Raw genomic sequence first — 25,669 nt, forward strand, 5'->3', positions numbered from 1 at the left:
ATGCCCAAATTGGTTTGCGAATTACCAATAGCACGGATTAATCGTTCCGAAAATGACACTTTCTACTACAAAAAAAACTCACTTTTCGATCAATTTACCGGGAACTATGCCAGGAGTCACTTAGTGAGAAAAAACTGATAATTTATATCAAGCGAATACCGAGAAAACTTCCAAAACAACGGAGCGCGAAACAAGTCGACCGTACTTCTTGCTGGGACGCAGTGAGATGATAAAACACAAATAAATGCTTCCAGAATTTGGATAGGATAACATATTGAAAAATGTGTTAATTATGTGTCAAAAAATTGAATGTTGCTTTGAAATACTATATATCGTGTGAAATTTCGATTTTCGATTTTACATCCGTTCATTAATTTTGAACGACCATCCCGCCCAAGTAACAATAAGGGTTTTATGAGGGTTCTGAAGACCATGATTAAGACTTGTGGAATGCTTTAAACCACAATAAAACTTGCAATGTTACTTGGGCGTTGTGGCTGTATCACAGCATTGCTAATTATGTATATATCTATATCTTTTCCAGTACCATTGAATCAACAAAGTAAAAGTGAAAGGAGAACTACAAAATGAAGCACATGTGATACGAGAATGGAGTGATGCTCGTTAAAAAAATATCCGGAGATGGGCACTGTTTATTTGCCACGCTGGTGTTACAGGAACTCACCCGTATTTTTTTTTATAAGTGACCCCTTCCGTGTTGAGGTGGTGCGATAAATAAAAAAAATAAATATCATAACCACTAGACCGATTTTTTGTTATCAAAAGTTCAAATGAAAGTTTAGTTTTGAGAATAATATTAACATAGACTTCCCTCCCCTTGGCTAGTTTTTGCACCTTGCTATTGGTGGGCGGGCTTAATTTCATGCTTTATAGTGGAGTGTTGGAGACGGTATTTGAGTTAACTTATTTCTTAGTGTTCAAGTACTTACATTTGTAAACAGCAGTCAATGTTAATCTACGAACTAAACCATACGTAAAATCGATCTTTCCTTATGTGGTATTGATGCATGTTTAACTGTTCGCAGCCGTCGGAATCAACGCGTCTACGTCTACGTAGCTTACGCAGAAGTGATTCGCAATGCGGTAGAGCTCACCAAAAGTTTTTTTGAACTTCTGTAGTTGAACAAAAAAAAAATAAAACATTTACAATTCGTTTTACATTAAATCTAAACCGTATATTTCAAACGCTAACATTTTTTCTTAGCCTTCGCTTTAGCCTTATACTTCTTTGAAGCCACAAATTCCGTATAAACCATCAAGCGAAATACCACAAACGTAACAGTTTTAGAAAAAAACGTTCTGTTTTCGATACTTTCTCCCTAACCAAAAATAACTCAGTTTTCTCAAAAATTGATCGTGCTTCAAAAAATCTAACTAAACGTATGGATTCAGGAAGGTCTATTCAACAAAATCCAATCGTAATAGTCAAAGAAAGGAGCCAAAATTCATCTTGGCTGAACATAAAAAACAAACTTTAACAAAAATACGTAGTTTTGGCTTGGTGTGTGCTTAAAAAATAATCATCACATATGAATTCAGTAAGGTCAATTCTATAAAATCTAAGAATAACTTTCAAAGGACAGTATCAAAATCCTACTTAGCAGAAAAGGAAAACAAAAAAAACCTTTTCGAATTGCAAACCCGGTTCAACCTTCACGTTTGGATTCAGCAAGGTCCATTCTAAAAAATACAAGCCCATTTTTCAAAGAAATGAGCCGAAATTCAACTTGGCTGAACAAGAAACCCAAATTTCCATAAAATACGTCCTTTTGAGAACTCAAATCCAGTTTTCTAAAAAATTGTGCATGCTTCAAAAAGTTTACCATCACGTTTGGATTCAGCAAAGTGCATTCTATAAAATTCGATTCTATTTACAAAATCAGAGCCGAAATTCAACTTGGCAGAACAGAAAATCAAAGTTTTAATGAAAATACGTAATTTTGTGAATTTAATCTCGGTATTCTCAAATATTGAAGAAATTCAACCCTCACGTACGGATTCAGCAACTTCTATTAAAATACAAGCCTATTTTACAAAGATAGAAGCCAAAATTCAGTTCAGAAAAACAGAAAAATTAATTTTCTATGAAAATACCTTCTTTTGTGAATATTAACCAGGTTCGTCCTTCCGGTATTCAGCAAGTTCCATTCTATAAAATCCAAGCACAAATTTCAAAAGATTGAACCGAAATCCAACCTGGCTTCAAAAAAATCTACCATCACGTATGAACTCACAAAGGTCTATTCCATAACATTCAAGTCTGTTTTTCAAAGGACGGAGCCAAAATCCAACTTGGCTGATCAAAAAACCTAAATTTCTATAAAAATACGTACTTTTGTGGATGTAAACCCAGTTTTCTCAACAATTGTGCTTGCATTAAAAAAAAATCTACCATGAGGTATGAGCACACGAAATCTCAGCCTAATTTTCAAAGGATGTGAATCTCACAAGAACGAGGAACGGATAGAAGGGAGCGGAATCTACGTTAAAAGTTAGGTACATCACTTCAGGAAAGCTCAGACTAACATTCAATATAATTCAATCACTCAACAGAAAAGTTTGGACTCCCTAAGGAAGGTTTTGAACCACTTCAGAAAAGGTTGGACACCATTTGGAAAATTTAAGCTCAAAAAATTGTCGGTTCACTTCGGAAAACTTTCAACACTTTCACTAAGCAAGATTGTGTCCTTGCCAAATGCCAAAGCAGTTAACAAAAATCTGAAGCTCACTTGGGAAAATATCAAACCCGTTCTGACTAGTTTGGTTTCAGTTCGGAAAAAGTTGAATCAATGCAGGAAACCTTGGATTCATTTGGGAAAAGGATTAATCAGGTAATGTTGCCTCACTTCAGAAAATGCGAAACCAAATCATTAAAGATTGGCTTTGGAATATGTTGAATCACTTCAGGAAAGTTTTGACAACTTTAAAAAGAATTGAATAACAGAACAGAAAAGTTTAGACTCAGTTAGAAAAATATTGATGACTTATTCGAAAGTTTGAACTCACTTCAAAAAAGTTCAGACTCAGTTTTGAATCTGCTTTGAAAAGTGTCACCTCAGTTAGGAATTTCCTGAATCGTTTCTAATTTGGTCTCACTTCTAAAAATTTTAATCCAATTTTGAAAAGATGGTATTTAGCTCGGAAATTGTTGAATCACTGTAGAAAATAAGTGAATCATTAAGTATCATTGCAGAAGGTTTGTAAGTTAAGAAATGTAGATCGAATGCAAAAATCTGGCGACTATGGTGAGCTGGGCACATCGTAATATTGTCGGATAACGATCCACTGAAAATGGTTCTTTGTAGTGATCCGACTGGGACAAGACGAAGATGTGCGCAACGAACAAGAGGGATCGATCAGATTGAAGATGGCTTACCTAGTGAGTTGCCAAACAAGATTAGGAATGATGTTCGATAAAATCCGTTTTCAACAACTGAAACCGGCTGATCCGATTTCAAGGACCTGTCATGCCGTACTGGTCAAGTACCAATTTATGTGAAAATTCCTTAAAAGAACAACATAATAAAATCTAGCAAAGCGAGTATCGATACCCAAATGAATTTGCGAAAAATAAATATACACTGAAAGTTTTATTTTATTTCCCCCTTGGTGATATTTCAAAATTTTGAAGGGGGGGGGGGGTGACAAAACGCAAACCAACATAACCGTCGGGTAGGGGAAGTCTTCTCCTACCCGATGGTGTTGTTGATTTGCATTGGCAAGCCTCAACTATCTAGAAATCATCAAAAGAAATCATTGTTTACAAAAGCTGTTACGCCCTAATTCCAGCTCTATCTAGAAATGTACAGCAAATGTACACAAAATTTGGTATTAAATTAGACAATTCCGTAAACTGATATCAAATTATGATTTCAGTTTGATGTTGATATCAAAACTTGATTTCAATTTGCTGTCATTTTGATGCTGGACTTTGCTGGGGAGTTTTGCTTGTTTTGGAAGGGGTCTTATTGTTGAAATTAACGGGTCAGATGATTTAAGGACCAATGTTCGTTCAGTTAACCGGTTACTACAACAAACACCGAGAATCACATTCCGGGAAGAACAAGGACCACTGTTCGTTCAATCAATCGGTCACTACTACCGACACTAGACCAATCGGAGTTCAGTCACTTTTTTAAGACTACAATACACTGAAAATAAAATTTAGTATGTACAACGAATGCGTTTGTTTGTGCCACGAATTCATTCGTTGTTTTCTGCAACGAAATAAATTCGTTGTGTATACGAAGCTAGTTTCGTTAAAATCCCCAAAATAATTTTGTTCGTAACATTCTTATATCTTACGAAACATTGCCACACTGGCTACGAATATTTCAGAAAATAAATACAAATAATTCGTGTAAATAGCCCAAAATTTGAGAATACTACGAAACATTCGTTTACATACAAAAGAAGGGAAGCGAAAATTTCGTTGCAATGAAAAATGGTCGCTTCAGTTTAGCCAAAATTAAAACTTTATTGAAAATCTTTCACTTAGCAACTCTCACAGGCTTGTAGAAATCGAACAGCTTGTCTGGCTTCTGGTGCGATGGTAGTATTTATTTATTTATTTATTTATCACCGTCTTCGAGTAGTCGTACAGACTGAACTATTTTACTTATAAACTAGAAATTACTACTAATCCTATTTCTAAAAACGTTTTTAATCAAGTTAAAATCGAATTCGTCACAGACAACATTGAACAAGCGAAGACACTAATCGAAAGGGTTGTTGTAGCCGTAGTTTGTTCTGTGGTATGGGACTGCTACTGTAGAGACTCTACCGCATTAGGATCTCCTGAAGCCTTGTGAGGTCCAAAGTCCATATTCTACGGCAGCATGTCACCGATGAAGAGAACCCGCTTCGATTGAGTCGCTTTGAACCTCTCCTGAAGATTATCAAGCAGCTGGCCGGTTGCACGTTCCAGTAGCTCGAAATTTTTATTTTCGATGTGATGATCATAGAGAATTATGCAGCGCCCACTATCAGGATGCTGTCCAGATTGCGGTCTGGGTGCGCCAGCCACTGTGAATCGGCTTCATTCTCGTCGAAGAAATGATCGTCAGGCTGTGGAACAGATAGAAAGAGATAAGTTCAATCAGCAATTGTCACGCTTGTAAATTTCTCACTGAACTCACCTGACTGCTTGTTTCAGAGATGGTCCTTAAACAACTCGGCAGCGCATATAGGGTTACCATATGGTATCCTAAAGGAGGACATGTCCTCCTTTTTCAATAATTTTTCTACATCCTCCTTTTGCCCGAAAATGTCCTCCTTTTTAATCCTTGCATTTATTCCAGTTACATATTCATAAAATTGTTTTCAAAGAGCGTTGTTTGCAGAGCTTATTTGTTTAACCTCATCTTATCTAGCAAATACCATTCGATGGTGAGACTAGGAGTATACTACAGCTGTCAACCCCCGCACATTAAGGCTGCGATCCATTTGGTAAACTTTCACTTAAATTTGACAGATGGAAAATTTTCAAATAAACTTGCTTATTTCAGACATACCAGGAATCAATTTTGACAAATTATATTCTCGAAAGTTGGACGATGAACAACAGAGGGATCTTCAAACATTATAATTTATTTTCGAAGTATCAGTGAAAATTCATCAAATGTAACACTGCGTTCCATTTTTTCTGAATGTTTACTTAAATTTGACATTTCGAAAATAAATTACAATGTTCGAAAATCTCTCTGTTGTTGATTGTGTGATTTCCGAAAAGGTGTTTGCCAAAATTAATTCCTGGTCTGCCAGAAATAAGTCTGGTACAATCGATGTCAATCATACAAGGTCTGGAACAACAGGCAGCTTGCTAGTGTTAGAGGCAAAAATGTTGTAAACATTGCTGAGCAAGCGAATGCCGATGTCACGGCAGCACAACATTCTATACTGCGATTAGCAGACGTGTCGTCACAGAAAACAGCTGTTTCGTGTAAAAAGATAAACATTGCGATGAAATACGACCACCACTAGACATTTTCACATTTCACTAATACCAATAAGCCGGTTGGGCCAGACCTTGTATAATTGACATCGTGGTACAATAGCATGTTTATTTGAAAATTTTCTATCTGTCAAATTTAAGTTAAAATTCACCAAATGGATCACAACTACACACATTGAGTTGCTTCAGTACTGCGGGCGTCCATGTACGGGCGAAAGCCTTCAACCGTACGGACGCCCACGGCACTGAAGCAACTCGTCAGCTGGGGCCTTAGCGGCCATATCATCCATTTCGTCCAAAATTTCTTGACTAGCCTCGGTAGATAATACAATACCAAATCCCGCACTTTCCGCGAGGAAACTGGCGTTCCCGAAGGTTCAGTGATCGCTGTCACTTTGCTCCTGTTAGCAATGAACAGTGTCTTCGACTGGTTACCAGCGAACGTCTGCATTTTCGTGCACGCAGGCGATGTTCTAATCGTAGCCACAGGTCAAACTCCGGGACGAACGAGGATTAGAGCCCAAGCATGGGTTTTTGCCGTTGCCAGATGGGCCGCTTCGAAAGGTTTTCAGCTGTCTGCTGAAAAGAGCGCTAGGTGCCACGTTTGCCAGTATTGACATCTGGTCTGCGGGCCTTCCATAAAGATCGGTAATCAAGCTATCCCATTGAAGAAAACTATGAAACTGCTGGGGGTTGTCATTGATCGGTCTCTCAGTTTTAAACACCACCTTCAAGGGGTCAAGGCCAGCTGTCTCCCGTACCCACCGGTCCAACAACAAAGAAGTACGTTTTCGTGTTGCCCGGGCCATTGTAGACAGCCGGCTGATGTATGGACTCGAGCTGACCGGCATCGCCACCGACAAGGCAATACAAATACTCGCTCCGGTGTACAATAGCTACACGCGCATCATCTCCGGTCTCCTATCCTCGACGCCAGCCGATGCTAGCTGTGTCGAAGCCGGCATTCTCCCTTTCCGGTACCGCATCTATGCAGCCATTGCCAACAAAGCCGCTACATTTTCAGCAAATACCGCCGGAAACGACAGAATCTGCCTCCTTAGCGAGAGGGACAGAGTTCTCCGTACAATCGCCAACGCAGAGCTCCCCTCAGTGGCCAAGATTCACTGGTACGGAGATAAAAGTTGGCAATCTCCCGCACCAAACATCGACAGCCGGATAAAGGAGAAGTTCAGAGCCGGGGACAATTCCGTAGCCCTTGGGAGATCGGTAACAGAGCTGACCGGATTGTACCCAAACTACATGCATCGTTACACGGATGGGTCAAGATCGAGAGCTGGAGTCGGAATGGGAATCGCTGGTGACATTTCCTCAACGAGTAGAAATCTGCCAAAACAATGTTCGGTGTTCTCGGCAGAAGCAGCGGCTATTCTTCATGCCGTCACGGTTCCTGCGGATCGCCCAATCCTGATCCTGTCGGACTCCCGCAGTGTTATTCAGGCCCTTTCGTCGGAGGTTCCGGTTCACCCCTGGATCCAGGGCATCCTGAAGATTGCGCCACCAAACACTACCTACACATGGATTCCCGGACACTGCGGGATCCCAGGGAACATCGAGGCGAACAACCTACCTGGGTCAGGCCCATCTGATCCTCGGTACTCGCACAAGGTACCGATGCAGGACGTGAATAGATGGATCACTTGCACAGCGCAGACAGCGTGGACAACGGAATGGTCCAGTGCCAGACTTCCGTTTAATAGAAAAATTAAATTAAATAAAAAATAAATAAATCAAACAACAGATTGAATGCAATACGTTTTCGATTTTGACGTTCTGTTTCTATGAGATTTTAGGTATTCCAAGCATAAATATTCAAATCGACGTATCTGATTTTACAAACAGTCACTTCGGTTTCAATCAGCGATGACGTGTATCTTGATTTTTGTACATTATAAAATTTCAGATGGTTTTAAGGCTGTAAAGCTGTAGTTTTCATGCAAATAAGCTAGACTAGATCATTTTCAAGTATCAAACATTAATTATGAGGGCTACTTTGATGCATTTTTCAAAAGTATAACGAGAAGATTAATTGAATTAATAACGAGTACAAGTTATGAACAATCTCAATTAAACCTTTGCAAATCATGAATTTTGTGATAGCGCACATATTATTAAATCGTTTGATAAAAACTCATTGTCCTCCTTTAATGTTAAGAAAAGAAATAATTGTCCTCCTTAATCTCCAAACCTAAAATGAAATGTCCTCCTTTTCAAGTTTTTGATGTGGTAACCCTAAGCGCAGAAGACTTAAACTGTCATGTTGTTCCTCCTCAAATAGCGAACCATAGTCACACAACACCATTTCAGTCCGACGAGGACACCACCGCATCGAAAACAAAATCGATTTTTGATACGACGTACACAATCTCACTTCAAAATGTTTGTTTACTTCTGACTCGTGAACATTCATACTACGAACGAAAGTAATTAGTGCCTCAACGAATAGATTCGTAATGTTCACGAATAACGTGCTTATAAAAGCTTGTTTAAACGAATGATTCTCGTAGGTGAACAAATGGTTTCATAGTATTCACGAATGCACACATGATGTTTGTAGGCAGTGTTGACATCCATACGAAAGACTGTTCTTGTATTGTACGAATTATGCGTAATGTTGGCATTGTATATGTTGAAATGCAATACGAACGATTCGCACAAATAACGAAACAATTGTTATATCTACGAAAATCATTTTTACGAAATGACCGTGAAGGAAATAACGAAATAATGTTTTCAGTGTAGACAACGGAACTCACCTGCCACGAGAAACTGCCGGTTGTCCAGTCAACCGGTCACTACAATTTAGAATTTGGAATCAAAACTTTTACCACACGTGGGTTTGCAACGCATTTTTTTTTTGCATGCCTACTTCGATTTTACGGACTTCGAATTTTCTTCCTTCAACACCAAGAGAAAGTGACGTATGAAGGAGCCTCTATGTACAAATGCAAGAAAACGATTATCTGTACACGGTTTACTATAGTTTGGATTTCACAAAAACTAAAAACGCACGTTTTGGCACTTTCAGACCACTGTGCGGTATGTTTCAGGCTGCTCCCAAATGCGTTGAAGAAATTCAGGCAAATAGATAGGGTTCTTTAAGGGTATTGAGCTAAATGCATATTCGTAATCTGCATTGAAAATGGACCCCAAACCCAAAATTTCATCAATTTTGGTACACTGAAATTATTTCAAATAAGTACGATTGCATTTGCTAAAATCACTTTATTAGTGCCCCTCGGTGTCACTTTGTATGGAAGCGAGCTGTCAGTTTGTTAGTTTAGTGTCAAACAGTAGAGTTATTATTTTGCTTTAAATCTTGAATTTAAAATCGAGATGAAAGTGTGTGCGTTCGAAAAAAAAAATCGCTGTGCTCAGAAAACAAAGCTCTTTTAGATGATGCATAAAAAACGATACATTTTTCAGAATTAAAGAATCCAATTGTTTTAAAAAAGGTCGTACAAAACTCATCTAAATTAAAAATTGTGTGGGATAATCCTAATTTTATTAACATTCTATTGGTTTCAATTTTTCAAGCTTCAATCTTTGCTTGAATTGAAAATTACGAAAAAGTTGCGGAAATTAAAACCAATTGCAACCATATTGATTAAATCCAACTTTGACGTTTTAAAATAATTTTGTAATTTATGGTTTATTTGGGCGATTTTTGGGTTTTCTTTTTGGCGTTTTCTGGACTGTAAATTTGGCTTTCAATAAATTCAGGATTTTAAAGCCAGTTTGGATATTCCATGCCATTTTTTAATTTTTTCGGGCCATTTTTGGCGTTTAAGGACCATTTTGACATTTCAGATGTAATTTTAAAAAATGGTTATAAGAGTTGTCTGGCCGTTTTAGAGATTTGAAGAACAAACTATTCTAGGGCATTTTAGTGCTTTGATGCCATTTGAGTCATTGCAAGCTAGCTTATAGTTATGTTGTGCTCATTTTTAATAATTTGGCGTCTCTACACACTGCATTCAGCTCACCGGGTTTTTCAACAGCTGGAAAATTAGATAAAAATAAATAGGGTTAACTGTACAAAGTCTGCACAAGTTTGGAATAAAATATCAATTATAAAAAAAATAACTGATTTTTTTAATTTTTCCGAAGAGTTCAGTTCGAAAAGTACCGAAAATCCGAGGCCTGGATTAGAGTGTAAGGTTATTTTGGCATTTTCGAGAATATTTTGATAGCTTTCAGGACCAAAACCCTTTCAGCGTTTTGAGGCCACTAGGCTATGTTTTACATTTGCAAGGTCCATTCCTCGTTCTGCTTGCGAATGAGCAACATCAAGGCCTGTTGTCTCGTCACATGGCATAGCTTTAAAAGTGTTTTCACCGCGAAAAGTTTTTTTTTCTGAAAGCAGTTTTTGTGCCTCAGGTGACTCGCGCACTACATAAGGAAGCAGCCGATCCTGGCGAAGCCTACGATCGGACTGTCCATCTTTAACCCGCTCGAAGATATCAAATTGATTTTATCGGAGCCATAGTCAGCAGCAAGAGCCGTGTAATACACATCGGCAAACGACAACCACACGGACGGTGTGTACGACTGGAAACAATAACCAGCAGAAAGCAGTGAGCCGCCGCACGGACGGTGTGTACGACCGGCATCTATTGTGGCAGAGCAGCAACAGTATAGCAGTAGAAACGGTAAGGGCAAATAGCAGCACGTTTCTGTTTTTGTATTCCCATTCCTCTGACTGTTTGCTTGTGGATCGTCTGTCTCTCCCCCAGTAGAATCGTTCCACATAGGGTGGCTCGTTAATAAAAAAAAAGTCAAATAATAATTACTTTTTGACGACAATTTTTAATTTCTAATGGATGGTTCAAAGGGGGGCAGTAAGCCTCCCAATGATAAACTTAGAAAGCGCCATTATCAGGCGTCCTCTGCCTCGCCTTGGGTTGTCTATTTTCGGCAGAAAGAGAAAGCCCTTAACTTCTTAGGGATTAAAAGAATATTGACGCGTCGTTTCCCGGGGACCGAATTTCATCAGGTCAATCGGAACAAACTGCGTATAACTGCACCTACATATAATATCGCAAATGATATTGCTGACGACGAGGCTTATAACAAAGAGTATTACGTCTACATCCCATCTCGAGATGTGGAGATAGACGGCGTGGTCTCTGCAGTGAGCCTGACGTGTGATGACGTCATGGAAGGTATGGGGCGCCTTCAAAATGCTGCTACATCTACCGTGGACGTTCTGGGTTGCAGGATATTGTATTCAGCGACCACGGTAGATGGTCAAAAGACTTATTCCCCTTCAGGCTCACTACAGGTGTCTTTCGCTGGATCGGTTCTCCCAAAGTTCTTAGAAATTGAAAATGTTTTTTTCCCGGTGCGACTTTTTGTACCAAGGGTATATAATTGTACCAACTGCAAAAAGTTGGGACACACAGCTGCTTTTTGTGACAACAAGCCCCGTTGTGGCAAATGTAGCCAAGACCACATGGAGGGTGCTTGCCAACAGGAAGCAACTAAATGTGCTTACTGCGGCAAAGAACCTCTTCATGCTTTGCAGGACTGCCCCGCGTACAAGAAGCGTACCAACAATGTGAAGCGTTCAATAAAAGAACGCTCCAAGCTGACGTTTGCAGAAATGGTTAAGTTGCAAAATGGATCCTCTGCTTCGTTGGCATCAGCCGCTCAAAATGAAAACACTTTTGAGATTTTGTCTTCCGATGAACTGGACTCTGACATAGCAGATGAGAGTGAGTCTCCGGAGGTACACGCCCCCGGTAAAAGGAAGCCGACTAGCTCCCCGGGAGTGCGCCGGAAAAAAAATAAAACCACTCTCAAAAGCATGCAAAAATCTGAAGGTAGCGGGGATTCATTGAAAAACCCGAACAAATCGGTAATTGCTGCTCCATCTGATCCTTGCTGCAGCTTTTCCACCCCGCCGCTACCTAATAAAGGTAATCGTAAGAGGTTACCAAAAATAAACACCACGTCTACTCGCAATTCAAAGAAAACTCTCCCGTCCAAGCGAGGAAAGATTAAATTTAAGGACATTGTGGATAATATTTTGAATGCCCTCGGCTTTCCCGACGAATCGCCACTTAGAGGGCTTATTGACCTGCTTGTTCCTATAGTCGGAAACTACTTCAAGCAATTGACTGCATCATGGCCCCTCATTGGTGAATTCATATCTTTCGATGGATAATTCGTCGAGTGAGGATCAAGATATGATCACTTTATTACAATGGAACTGTCGTAGTTTAATACCTAAATTAGACTCGTTCAAGTATTTGATTCACAATTCTGATTGTGATATATTTGCACTCTGTGAAACTTGGCTTTCTTCTGAAGATGAACTAAACTTCTACGATTTTAACATTATTCGCCTGGACCGAGATGATTCATATGGTGGCGTACTTTTGGGGATCAAAAAGTGCTACCCCTTCTATAAAATCTCAATCCCAATAATTTCAGGCATTGAAATTGTCGCTTGCCAAATAAATGTGAAGAACAAAGATCTTTGCATAGCTTCTGTATATGTCCCTCCAAGGACTTCCATAAACCGCCGTCAGCTTTGGAGTTCAGTTAATATCCTTCCATCTCCAGTTCTAATACTGGGCGATATGAACTCACACGGTACTGGTTGGGGCGAATCATACGATGACAATAGAGCGGGTATTTTCTATGATTTGTGCGACGATTTCAACTTGACTATCTTGAACACTGGTGAAGCAACACGTATAGCAAACCCTCCTGCTCGAGAGAGCCGTCTTGACATTTCTTTGTGCTCTAACTCACTATCATTAGATTGTCTGTGGAAGGTTATCAATGATCCCCATGGTAGTGATCACTTGCCAATTATTATTTCAATCAAAAGTGGTCGTCTAAAAACAGATCAGTCAATTCAAGTTCCTTTTGACCTCACGAGGAACATTGATTGGCAAAAATTTGTATCGGCGGTAACTCTTGGTATTGATTCTACCGATCCTCTACCACCACTGGAAGAGTATCGTTTCTTTACCGAGCTAATCTACAAAAGCGCATTAGAAGCTCAGAAACGACGTGTTCCAAGTGCATCGCTCAAAAGAAGACCCGCCACCCCTGGATGGGATGACGAATGCACAAAGTTGTATCTTGAGAAATCCGATGCCTTTAAAGATTATCGTAGACATGAAAGATCTGAGCTTTTTGAAAAGTATCTAAAGCTTGAAAAAAAGCTTAAAAACTTACTAAAAGCAAAGAAACGAAATTACTGGCGTACTTTTATCGAGGGACTTTCTAGAGAAACCTCGATGACAACGCTTTGGAAAAAGGCTCGCTATATGCGAAACCGCTCATCTTCCAATGAGAGTGAAGAATACTCCTCCCAATGGATATTCGACTTCGCTAAAAAGGTTTGTCCAGATTCTGTTCCAGCACAACCAACTTTACGGGATACAGCCCGAAGTAACGGTTCTCTGGATGAACCATTTACAATGCTGGAATTTTCAATGGCACTTCTTTCATCAAATAACTCTGCTCCGGGAAGCGATATGATCAAATTTGACCTTCTAAAAAACCTCCCCGATATCGCTAAAAGACGATTACTTAACCTATATAATTCATTTATGGAATTCAATATAGTTCCACCAGCATGGAGACAGGTTAAAGTAATAGCTATTCAAAAGCCTGGGAAACCAGCGTCTGATCACAATTCTTACCGTCCGATCTCTATGTTATCATGCCTGAGGAAATTATTAGAAAAAATGATCCTATTAAGACTTGACCATTGGGTTGAATCAAACAATCTACTTTCAAATACGCAATTTGGTTTCCGGAAGAGTAAAGGAACAAACGATTGTCTAGCGATGCTTTCATCTGATATTCAACTGGCCTTTGCGCACAAGGAGCAATTGGCTTCAGTCTTTTTGGATATTAAGGGCGCATTTGATTCGGTTTCCATAGACATACTGTCAGACAATTTGCACAGTAGTGGATTACCCGGTATTTTGAATAATTTTTTGTATAATTTGCTGTCAGAAAAACAAATGACCTTCAATCTAGGTCAACTGACAACTTCTAGAATTAGCTACATGGGCTTACCCCAAGGTTCATGTTTAAGTCCCTTACTTTATAATTTCTATGTCAAAGATATTGATAACTGCTTAGATAATCAATGCACGCTTAGACAGCTTGCAGATGATGCCGTGGTTTCCATGAGAGGTCCACGTGCAGAAATCTTGCAAAGACCATTGCAAAATTCCCTAAATAATCTGTCTCTCTGGGCAAGACATTTAGGGATCGAGTTTTCACCGCAAAAAACTGAATTGGTAGTGTTTACAAGGAAGCGGTTTCCAGCCCAACTGCGTCTAAACATTACCATTACCATTACCCAATCTTTAACCTTCAAATACCTTGGAGTCTGGTTTGATTCAAAATGCACTTGGGGTACCCACATTACGTATTTGAAACAAAAGTGTCAACAAAGGATCAACTTTCTACGATCAATTTCCGGGACATGGTGGGGTGCTCACCCGGAAGACCTCATTAAACTATATAAAACGACTATTCTTTCAGTTCTTGAGTATGGCTCTTTTTGCTTCCACTCGGCAAGAAAAAGCCACCTAATCAAATTGGAACGTATTCAATATCGTTGTTTACGTATTGCCCTTGGCTGTATGCATTCAACACACAATATGAGCCTAGAGGTCCTAGCGGGCGTAAAACCCCTGCAGAACCGATTCTGGGAGCTCTCATTAAGAATATTGATTAAATGTAGTGTCAGTAACAACCTTGTGATTGAAAACTTCGAAGAAATGCTCGAATTGAGCATCCAGTCTAGATTCGTGCGAATCTATCTTAATTATATGTCATCGGATATTAGCCTTCCTTGCTATACCCCCTCTCGTGTATGCTTTACTAACTACAGTTCCCCCATTGACTACGATCTCTCCATGAAACAGGCTATTCAAGGAGTTCCAGATCAACTTCGACCTATCTCAATTCCCCACATTTTTGCTGAAAAGTACCAACAAGTCAATTGCAATAGAAGATTTTTCACTGATGGATCACGCATTGATGGATCCACTGGCTTCGGCGTCTTCAATGAATACTCAACCGCCTTTCGGAAACTTCAGGAACCTTGTTCCGTTTATGTTGCTGAGCTAGCAGCAATTAACTTCGCATTGGGGATGATTTCCGATATGCCCATAGACCATTACTTCATCTTCTCGGATAGTCTCAGTTCGATTGAGGCTATTCGGTCGATGAAACAAGGTAGGCACTCATCTTATTTCCTTTCAAAGGTAAGGGAGCAGATGTGTGTGCTGGTCGAAAGATCATATATGATTACCTTTGTATGGGTCCCCTCACATTGCTCAATCCCAGGCAATGAGAAGGCAGACTCTCTCGCAAAGGTGGGCGCACAACAAGGCGAGATTTATGATAGAAGAATTTCACATGATGAATTTTTCCCATTAGTACGTCAGAGTTCTCTTTTAAGTTGGCAAAACGATTGGACAAATAATTCTCTTGGGCGGTGGTTACATTCCATTATTCCAAATATTTCTTCGAGAGCGTGGTTCAAAGGTCTGGATGTAAGTCGGGGATTCATTCGAGTGATGTCAAGACTTATGTCCAACCACTACTCGCTAGACGCACATCTCTATAGAATAAACCTCGTTGACAGCAATATATGTAGGTGCAGAACCGGTTATGATGACATCGATCACGCAGTTTGGTATTGCCCGGGTAATGACGCCTCCAGAGCACGACTATTGGATACCCTAGTGGCCCGAGGTAGACAACCCTTCCGTGAAGTAAGAGATGTATTGGGAACACGTGATCTTCCCTACATGCAAGCGATCTACGAATTCCTTTGTTTGTCTGATGTTAGAGTTTGATGTGACTATCCCCTCCTTTCCTAACAATTTCCCGCCATTGTGTCCCAGTCTTATTATCCTCCTGTTCCTGTGCTACTTGCCCCTGCCCAGTCAGGATTTGGTCAACCGTCCGAGAGTAGTATCTGAAGGAGGCTTCAGAAACCAGTTTCCTACCTAGATCCTTCCAATTGAAATTGTTACCCATTAACCTCGAGCCCGCCACGAGTAATTGGTACCCAATACTAACCTAGAAATACTGCTATTTAAAATGTAAATCAAACATTACTGATTTTGGCTCCGCAAAGTGTCACACACGACTGAGCCTAGTAAATAAACGAACTAGTTAAAAAAAAAAAAATTTGCAAGGTCATTTTAGCGTCAAAAGTTGGCCCGGAGCCAGTTTTCTTATCCCATTTCATTTATTTTGTTGTAATGCTTCTTCATCGTATGGTACCGCTCATTCATATCGATTAGCCTTTCATTGTCTTTAGACCATTGTGGCACTGTTTGAATGTATGGTTTTAGCGTTTTAAAGCCCTTTTTGAAATTTTAAGGTAATTTTGACCATTCAACATCTGTTTTCAGTATTCGTGGGTCGCGAACTAATAATATTTCTTAAAGTGGGTCACAATAAAAAAAAATTGAGAATCACTGCATCAAAGTAAACATGCATCTACGTATGAATAACAATAATGTGAATCAGAATGCTCAAAATTACACTTTTTGTTGCCCGGAGAATATTTGTCACTAACGAAAAATGAATGAGATTGTTAAAAATAAGCTTTGTAAATATCGCGTAGAATCATTAAATGACACTGACCAAACTCAGCACTGGCTACAACTTTCATCTGTCTCTTATCATATTAAAGAAAAAAAATAAGTTCTGATGGGTTACAACGACAAGACAGCTGCAAACTGCCAAGGCATCCCTGTATCGAGTATCCTAACCCTACAAGCTTTACCAAGAATTCCAAACAGCGACGATCCATCGGAACACTCAAAAGTGCTCCCATTCCAAATAACCATCGCTCCCACGGCTCCAAAAAAAAAAACAGGAAAGATAATCTTTCATCCCAACCCATCTCCGTCATTGACAGTCTGAACACTCTTTCGCGGAAACACAAAATTGCTGTTGGAAATTAATCCCCATCCCCACCCAAGCTTAACCCGGCTTCCCACCGTCCAATGCTGTATCTCTAACGAGCAATACGATTGCGTACCTTTTGCGCCTAGCAGCAGCTGTTTTCTGTTTCCTTTAACTTTGCAGTAAGCCTCAGGATGTGGCTTCCAAGCTTGATGCTGCTGGTGTTGTCGTTAATTTTCCTAGGCACAAACTCGTTCTCCCCGGTTTCTCTGTAAGCTCACACGCCTTTGGGGTTTGAAACTGCTGCTGCTGCTGCTATCTAGCCCCTAGGCCGTTGTCGAAGTCGTTTTCAACTCTGACACCGTGCACCACCGGGGTTGCACTTTTATCTTGCTCACTTTTTGTAGCTTTTCGCACTTTTTTTTTATTTTATTTTATTTCGAGAAAGATGCTTCAACAATGCACGGAATTGGGTTAAACACACTCACACAGCAAACACCCCAACAAACAGCAAACGACGACGACGACGATGATGATGATGATAATGATGATGCTTTTACTGCTGCTATTCTTCAGCAGCAAAGCTGCTCCCTTTTAATGGTGGATAAACACAATTTTGCACAAGCTGCCTTGGCTCACACCATTATTTCTTCTTTTATTTTCCGAGGAAAGCTGGATGGGTTGGGGTTTCCCGCAAGCACAATTTGCACACGAAACACACGAGATACAAGCACCACCGGGGTAGCACTTTTGTGTACACGGAAATTCGACTCCTAGCGTACAGGACGAGGTGTTCACTGAGCCATGAAACCACCTCCTAATTCTGCTAATGCCTGCCAGCAGACCCACAAACACACTAGCACACTTCGAGGAACGATCCCTAAAGTGCCTCTGAAAATGGAGATTTTACTGCCAGACCGACGAATCGATTCTTGAAAATTTAATCCAATAATTGAATTACTTCCAGCAGTCAGCAAAACCTGTATAATCCGAGTTTTCGTCACTTGAAGCGTGATTCGTTTATTCACTTTTCTTCCCACTCACTGGCGTCAATCGTCGGAGAGCAGTTGAGAGGTTTAAGAACGATATTCCGATGGCGATAGGCTGGTTAACGAGAAATTCGGCGCGTTGCCGGCGACGTTGTCATCGGATAAAGCACCTTGGGCGCCCCTTCAACACACCGTCTGTCTACACGTGGATGAAGCCTTCTACTGATATACTGGCTATGGGTTCCGCCAACTGAAATATCTTGTGCCACCCAGGAATCGAGAAATCGAGCTTCGACAACTCTGATTGTGCTTTTGCTCTTCTATTCTTACACTGCGTTTTCCTGCTCACTGAGTCTGAATGGCTGAAAGCCTCGGGCCACCCACAAGCGCTATTGTGTAGCTTCGAAATTGAAAAACCGTATCTTCGCCGAAGCACACGACACCTCGGTCGGTCTGGATGGATTCACCTTCTTCGACTTGAATGGATTTCTTTGTCAATTTTCGCCTCCCGTCTTCCGCGTACCACCGGCACTGCACTCGCGTTGTCTGTTGGAACTAAGGAACATTCGATTCCGGTGGATTCGTCAAATTGCCAATTTAATATATTTATTTTATCTCATTCGATTTATAACCATCTCCCAGGAAATGAAAATATCTAACGGTCGTCGCTGGTGGATGATGCTTCCGTGCAACCACTACTGCACAATACCCATCACACTTGACTCGGTGCCACCTGACGTGGGAGATACGTATTCGGTGGGTGGTTTTCCCCACCCACTGCGAAAACCGCTAGAAGCTGACACTGCCTCTGCCGTTTCCGCAATCCGGCACTTGCTCGGTGATTCCGATTCCTATCTCAACAAAAACATTCAACCCCCTGAACGATTTCCGACCTCCGAAAAATCCAAATGAGCTCCTGCCAATTTCACAGTACTAGCGAACAAAATCGAAATCAGCTTTCAGCTGAAATCTCCGAATGCACAATAATTATCCACGATACGCTCGGGCACAGAGAAATGCACTCGGTTCGAACCAGGCTTTGGGCGTAATTCCGCAAAAATCCAAACGTCACAGAATCCGGCGAATAACTGAGTCCAATGAGGAAAAACGCTGGATGCTGGAAAACTCCACAGGCTCACTGTGGTTCCTCGTGCCTGGCTACCTTCGGTGCCCGTTCGGCTGCTTCGCTGGAACGATAGGTGAGCATGCGCGGCGACCCGTTAACCCCCCTAGAGCCTTTCCCCTGAAGAAGGCGACACGAACAGGCTTCCAAGCAGACCCAGAACTGGACTGGAACGTCACTTCACTGGCGAAAGCTGTGTGGAGCGCATTGGTAAAATAACCGGAGGACAGTTGGAATGGTAAGTTGATGAACTTCAATAGGTACATCCGTGGTCGGCGATGGATGGAACAGATGAAAGGAAAATAAACGGCGATCCCTTAGCGAAACATGTGTACCGGTTGCGTATCCAAATGCACTTCCGTTTGAACCGTGATGTTGAACTGGAGGCGTGGCTGTTGTGCAACAAGCGTAGTTAATGTATTTTCAATTAGGAGTTCAAATGAAAATGAAGTGCAGTTGAAAAAGTCAATCATAAAGTGAGCAGCTGCATGAATCATCCCTCGGTGTATCTTGTTGATAGGACATAAAATGGTGATCGCAAGTTATTAACCTGCTGAACTTGGCTAACGTATAAATATAGATAACGACGAATCAGATTTTTACGCTGCCTGAAATCCATGGTAAATTCCAGGAATACAACTGCATTGGTTCAAAAGTATGATGATGATGGTCCCACCTCTTACCCCTACAAAGGTTTGAGCTGGACGATTTATCTTTAAGATACTTAAATATGACATTTTAACCAGGTTGGCAAACAAAATCGAACTGGTTTCAGTTACAGATATAAATTTCCTCTAGAGTTTACAGTTGCTTCACAGCGATATAAATGTGGAAAAGCTCAGGCGTCCACCTCTTAGTTCGCCTTTTTGTCCACCTAAAATATTTATAAGTATTACAAGCAATCAAGAGTTAATGAACAATCAACAAAGCATCCTATTACACTAATAACCCCGCAATCTGATACTATCATAATTTTCAGCAATGTCAGGAATGCTCACGAACCCCCAACATTTGCCAGAAAACTAACTACTAACTTAAGGTATCTTCCAAATAAGCTTCAAAATTGGATTTTTTTTTTATCAAATGTTAAATTCAGTCCTCTATATCCGTAATACGCGCGTGAGGCTCAAACCTTTGTAGACAATTTTTTTTTTGCTACTACTATTAAATCAAATATCAAAAATCCATCATCACCATCGTGGCGAACAAAATAGTTTTTGCAGTGCTGCAATAATTACACTAGTTTACAGCATTTTTGAACTCGGTAAGGTGATGATCATTTCCAATGCAAAATCCTACGCTGAATTCAATGCCGTGGTCAGAAAAAATTAAAGTAGAGCCATTTTTGAGATATACAAAAATTTTGATTTTTTGAATTTTGGACAAAAGTACGATTACTAAAATGTCAATATCTTTGGAACTAGTGCACCAATTTTAAATCTTTTTTTATGAAAATGAAGCTAAATAAATTTGCTATGGTTCACTAGAATATTATGTCTTAATTAAAAATATAATTTTGAAGTCATTTAAAAATTTACAGCATTTTTTTTATTTTTCCTGCGAATTTTCCATAAAAATATTGTTTTAATCAACATTTTTAATGGGATAAAAATATTCAAAAAATCATTCCATAATTTATTCTTAAAGTCCATTCAAAACCGGAGAAAATGAGCATTTAATGGATGAAATCGGTTTGAAATTGTCGAAGTTATGAGCATTTTTTTTCAAGCGTGATGCCAGCAATTCGGATTTTTCCTTCGATAAGTCGAGATCTCGCACCAAATCATTAAATTCGGATTGTGTAAACAGTTTTGGGTTTCTTTCCAATTCCACCTCGAAGTCTTCCTCGCATTCCTCCTTGAATTCCTCCTCACTTTTTGTAACGGTCGATTCAACAGAGGGCGCTCGTTTCCGCTTTGGATAAACAGGATACGGGACCGAACTTGAATGTGGAACAGGTTTTGTCATAGAAGCCACTTGTGGATACTCAACTGTTTTGTGACGTCCTTGTTGCTTAACTTTTGTCAAGCAGAAATAACAATCCGTTGCATGACAAAACGGTCGACGCCATATGGTGGGCATGTCAAAGGACAAATAGCGACTGACAGATAACAAATAAGTGAGTTAGTAAGTAAGACATTAACACTTATCAAAAATAGATGAAGTAAGATAATGTCGATCAGGAAAGAACAAAGCACTACCATGCTGTACATAAATTGTTTATATGAAAGTTATTCAAAAAATCAATTTACCTTGCGCCTGACATCCACCTAGCAAAGCACGTTTTGCACGAACCACATAATACTTTTGGAATCCACGGTTCGTCAAAGTCTCCAGGATCAATTTTAAAATAAAGCCTGTATGCAGTTTGCAACGAAGCAGTGAAATTGACCGATTTTGTAAATATATAGTTGCCACACGCGTAACAAAACTTTTGAGGATCATTTTTACACTTGAATTCACGTTTTGTCGTATACATTGTTAAGCAATGTTAAAGAAAGAAAACTGTCAGATTGAGTTGGTTGCGTTAGGTTCTCGCCGAGCGGTCTCACAAACACTAGCGTAAATTATATTGTTGAAAATATCCCATTTAATTTTGCGTGACAGCTGGTAGTGTTAGTGAAATGCACCGTATGCGTACACGTCCACAGAAAGGCTAACTGGAAGTGGTGCATGAACCTAGGAGCGGGACAACGGCCAATCTTGGAACATTCAATTTCCATGATTTTACAAAAAATTTCATAACTTCGACAATTTCCAACCGATTTCATCCATTAAAGGCTCACTTTCTCCAATTTTTAATGGACTTTAAGAATAAATTATGGAATGATTTTTTGAATCTTTTTATCCCATTAAAAATGTTGATTAAAACAAGATTTTTATGGAAAATTCGCAGAAAAAAAAAAAAAAAATGCTGTAAATTTTTAAATGACTTCAAAATTAAATTTTCAATTAAGACATAATATTCTAGTGAACGATAGCAAATTTATTTAGCTTCATTTTCATAAAAAAAGATTAAAAATTGGTGCACTAGTTTCAAAGATATTGACATTTTAGTAATCGTACTTTTGTCCAAAATTCAAAAAATCAAAATTTTTGTATATCTCAAAAATGGCTCTACTTTAATTTTTTCTGACCACGGCATTGAATTCAGCGTAGGATTTTGCATTAGAAACGTTGGTCAACCACTAAAGTTCACACTTTTTATGTTGTTTTGTAAACTAGTGTTATTAAAAAGTCACTATAACAGCTATCCATACAAAATAATCCGTTAAAAATAACTTCGTCAAGATACATAATTTGTCAATTCATAAAAAAATCACTGGATAACCATTCAAACGACAGTTTAAACGTGTGAAATGCAATGTCTCTTAAATTCTGCTAATGTTGTTGCACGGTTAATGTGTCTAGGCATCGAATTAAAAACATTTATAAAAAATAATGAATTCTGTGAACCACAAGTCAAGAAATGTGGTGTTCTTATTTCATCCGCGTTTCTAGTATTATATCTATGATAGTCACTTCCTCTTTCAATTCGATCACACAAATATCGAGGCAGCAAACCATTAACTACTTTAAAAATGAACACCATAGTCAAATATACAATTCTTTGCTTCACCGACAACTATTGTAAGGCGTCTAGCATCAAAGTTGAGGAAGTGAATCTATTACATCTCAAAATCAAACGCATTATTTCATTCGGCAAGTGCTGTAATCTCGATGTTTGTGTTGCATTGGACAGAAATAAAACGGATGGGCAAAAGTCTAGATGAGGAGAGATGATTGATTTGTATAGCTGTATTTTACTGGCAATAGTTAAATCGTTTTTCAATCGACATAGAATTCCATACTTCTTGGCAATTTTCTTGATGACATTGTCAATGTGAGAGTTGAACGTAAGTTTTTCATCAAAAATCACGCCAAGATATTTAATCTCCTGAACACGATCAATAGTCTCCTCGTCAAGTACAACAGAGACGTTCTCATTTAATCGATTCCGCGAAATTACCATAAATTTAGTTTTACTTGTATTCAATTTTAACTGCTTACACTTCAACCATCTACTTAGATACCGCAAATCTTCATTCAAGTGTGAGACGGCAACTTCTAAATCCTTAGCTGCAATGAATAACACAGTATCATCTGCAAAAAGATTAATGTCGCAAAACCGTAAAACATGTCGCAAGTCATTAATATACATAATAAATAAAAGGGGCCCTAATACACTTCCCTGGGGCACTCCAAGGTTGTTCCCCACGGGACTGGAAACAGAATCATTAAAAACAGTCCGTTGAGTTATGTCAGGCAAAACGCTTTCAAACCATTTATATGCAGTACTCGTAATTCCAAAGCGCTTGAATGATCTTAACAATAAGGGCCTAGAAATTGTTTCAAAAGCGCGTTTAAGATCCAAAAAATCAGCAACAATCGTATTTTTACGCTCCAACTTGTCTTTCCACTTTGCTAACACCAAATTCAATGCAGTTTCACAAGAATGACCTTCCCGATATCCCGATTGTTCTGGTATCAACAAAGAGTTGCTATTCAAATACTCCAACAGCTGGCCTTTAACAACAAGTTCTAAGATTTTCTCTAATGTGTGCAACATGTTGATGGGACGAAACTCTTCGGCTTTAATCGTTCCACTTTTTGAATAGGAACCACTAAGGATTCCTTCCAAATTTGTGGCACATGTCCAATTCTGCAATGATTTATTAATAAGGTCCAGAAAGATGTGGCCAATGACATGAAAGCAATCTTGAATAACTCTAGCATTAACATTATCTACTCCAGTCGATTTTCCTAATGAAAAACAAATAACTCTAAGTTCATCTAATGTAACTGGGTGAAAAACTTCAAATCTACAACTACTATTAACTTGCTGTTTTATTTCGTCAGGTTCATCGACCAATTCAATGGATTGATCAATCAATGAAACACAGTCTACGAAATAATTATTAAACTTAGCTGCAATTACCTGTTCTGACTGTTCTAATGTGCCATTAAAAGTTATGGACCACGGTTTGAAATTACTAGGTTTTAATAAAGATTTCAAAATTTTCCATAACTCTTTGCTGTTGTTTTGATTCTGATCAATCTTCCTTTGAACATATTCACAACGAGTTTTCTTTATCGATTGTGAATACTTATTACGCGCGATTGTGTACCTAGTCCAATGATTGTCATTATAAGATCTACAAAACTTTTTGTACCATTTGTTCCTTTTCCGTTTAAGACGCAAAAGATCCAAATTGTACCAGCTGTTCGAGTTTTTCAAAGCAACAAACGTTTGCTCAACTAGTTGATTGGTACACGTTTTCAAAGCGATATTAAGAACAGCTGTAGATTCATCTAAGTTACCGGCCGCGAATGGAAAATCCACGCTCCTCTCAACTAGGTTCAATTTTACAAAATTATCGTTATCCTTAACATGATCTACGACATTAATCACTAAGGTCTCATGATCGGTTATTTTCAAATCAGTATCCGTAACTGAACAAATGGAATCAAAATTGGAATAAACGTGGTCAATTCAAGTTCTACTGTGCCTGGAAATACTCGTATATTCATTTGCCGTTTGCTTTAAATTAAAAAAAACTCAGCTAAACGCTTCAAATGATTCGAATTATGGTTATCACGCCAATTAATATTAAAATCACCAGCCAATATATTTAATTTACTAGAATCAAGGAATGTCTCGAGCCAGTTCTCTAAAACTTCAACAAAACGCTGGTCACTAGAACTGGGAGAATGATACAAAACACCATAATTACCCATCTTCATGCCACGTACAACTGTAATGCCCAAGAACCAGTTGCCATCAATAACTTTGTTGGTACGAAGGTTGAATTGAACTGATTCTTTGACATAAATAGCAACACCGCCAGTGTGTCTAGAATGTGATAAACAAGCAGCTACAATATATCCCGGAATACTATACTGATCACAAGCAAGCAGTTTCTACAATATGAGTTTCAGATAAGAAAACTAAAAGAGGACGTTTTTCCTCAACAATCTGAGGTTATGCTACGTAGCTTGTTGACAACCCCGCAATATTCAAGTATAAAAATCGAATTGATTCACATTCCTGGAACTTGGCTGCTATTTATTGAAACGCAAGCTGCTTTTCTTCTGATCAAAAAGTCTTTTATAGAGCCAACATTCCGAGCTAAATGGTCCATGAATAAAGACGTCCAAGTTCAGTTTTCGTTCTTTATTCATTTTCAAACAATTAATACATTTCAATACAGTTGACGTACACTCCGACGTTTTGTGTTGTTGGCTGCACCTAGAGCATCTATCACAATTTTCGCAATCCATTGTGCCCAAATTCTCCACATTTGAAGCATCTCAACACATTAATCGCGGGAACTATCGAGCACCGATCAAACCCTACATTTACTTTTTCCGCCCATAACAAACATTTATAAGTATTGACATCGACTTCAATTACAACACTAAACTTGTTATAAGTGAAGCGTGGATTTTCAAACATGTTCACTACTTATCTTCATTTTAACTTTTTAAGTAGTCAATAAAGACATCGGAGGAAAACTGATCACTCATGCCCACTATTTTCAATCTTGGCACCGAAGTGGGAACAACAGCACTATATTTTTCACCCAGATTGCTTTCAATACCATTTTTCACATCACT

General features: G+C 39.2%; 2 protein-coding genes across 2 annotated transcripts in view; both read right to left on the reverse strand.

Annotated features, from left to right (window-relative positions):
• The window catches only part of LOC135710239 (neural-cadherin-like), a 1,396,020-nt gene extending 1,376,916 nt beyond the window's left edge, over nt 1-19,104 (reverse strand). Inside the window, exon 1 of the mRNA XM_065232757.1 lies at nt 17,037-19,104. The gene's annotated coding sequence lies outside the window, so the exon portion shown is untranslated. The remainder of the gene's footprint in view (nt 1-17,036) is intronic.
• Nucleotides 4,990-25,669, reverse strand: part of LOC135710234 (putative odorant receptor 83c) — a 41,396-nt gene continuing 20,716 nt past the window's right edge. The window contains exon 4 of the mRNA XM_065232750.1: nt 4,990-5,088. Coding sequence (XP_065088822.1) covers nt 4,990-5,088 — 99 coding nt within the window. The remainder of the gene's footprint in view (nt 5,089-25,669) is intronic.

This window comes from Ochlerotatus camptorhynchus, unplaced genomic scaffold (genome assembly GCF_037179485.1).
Source record: "Ochlerotatus camptorhynchus isolate MF236.1 unplaced genomic scaffold, CSIRO-AGI_Acam_v1.1 ptg000372l, whole genome shotgun sequence".
In the NCBI taxonomy this organism is placed as follows: domain Eukaryota; kingdom Metazoa; phylum Arthropoda; class Insecta; order Diptera; family Culicidae; genus Ochlerotatus; species Ochlerotatus camptorhynchus.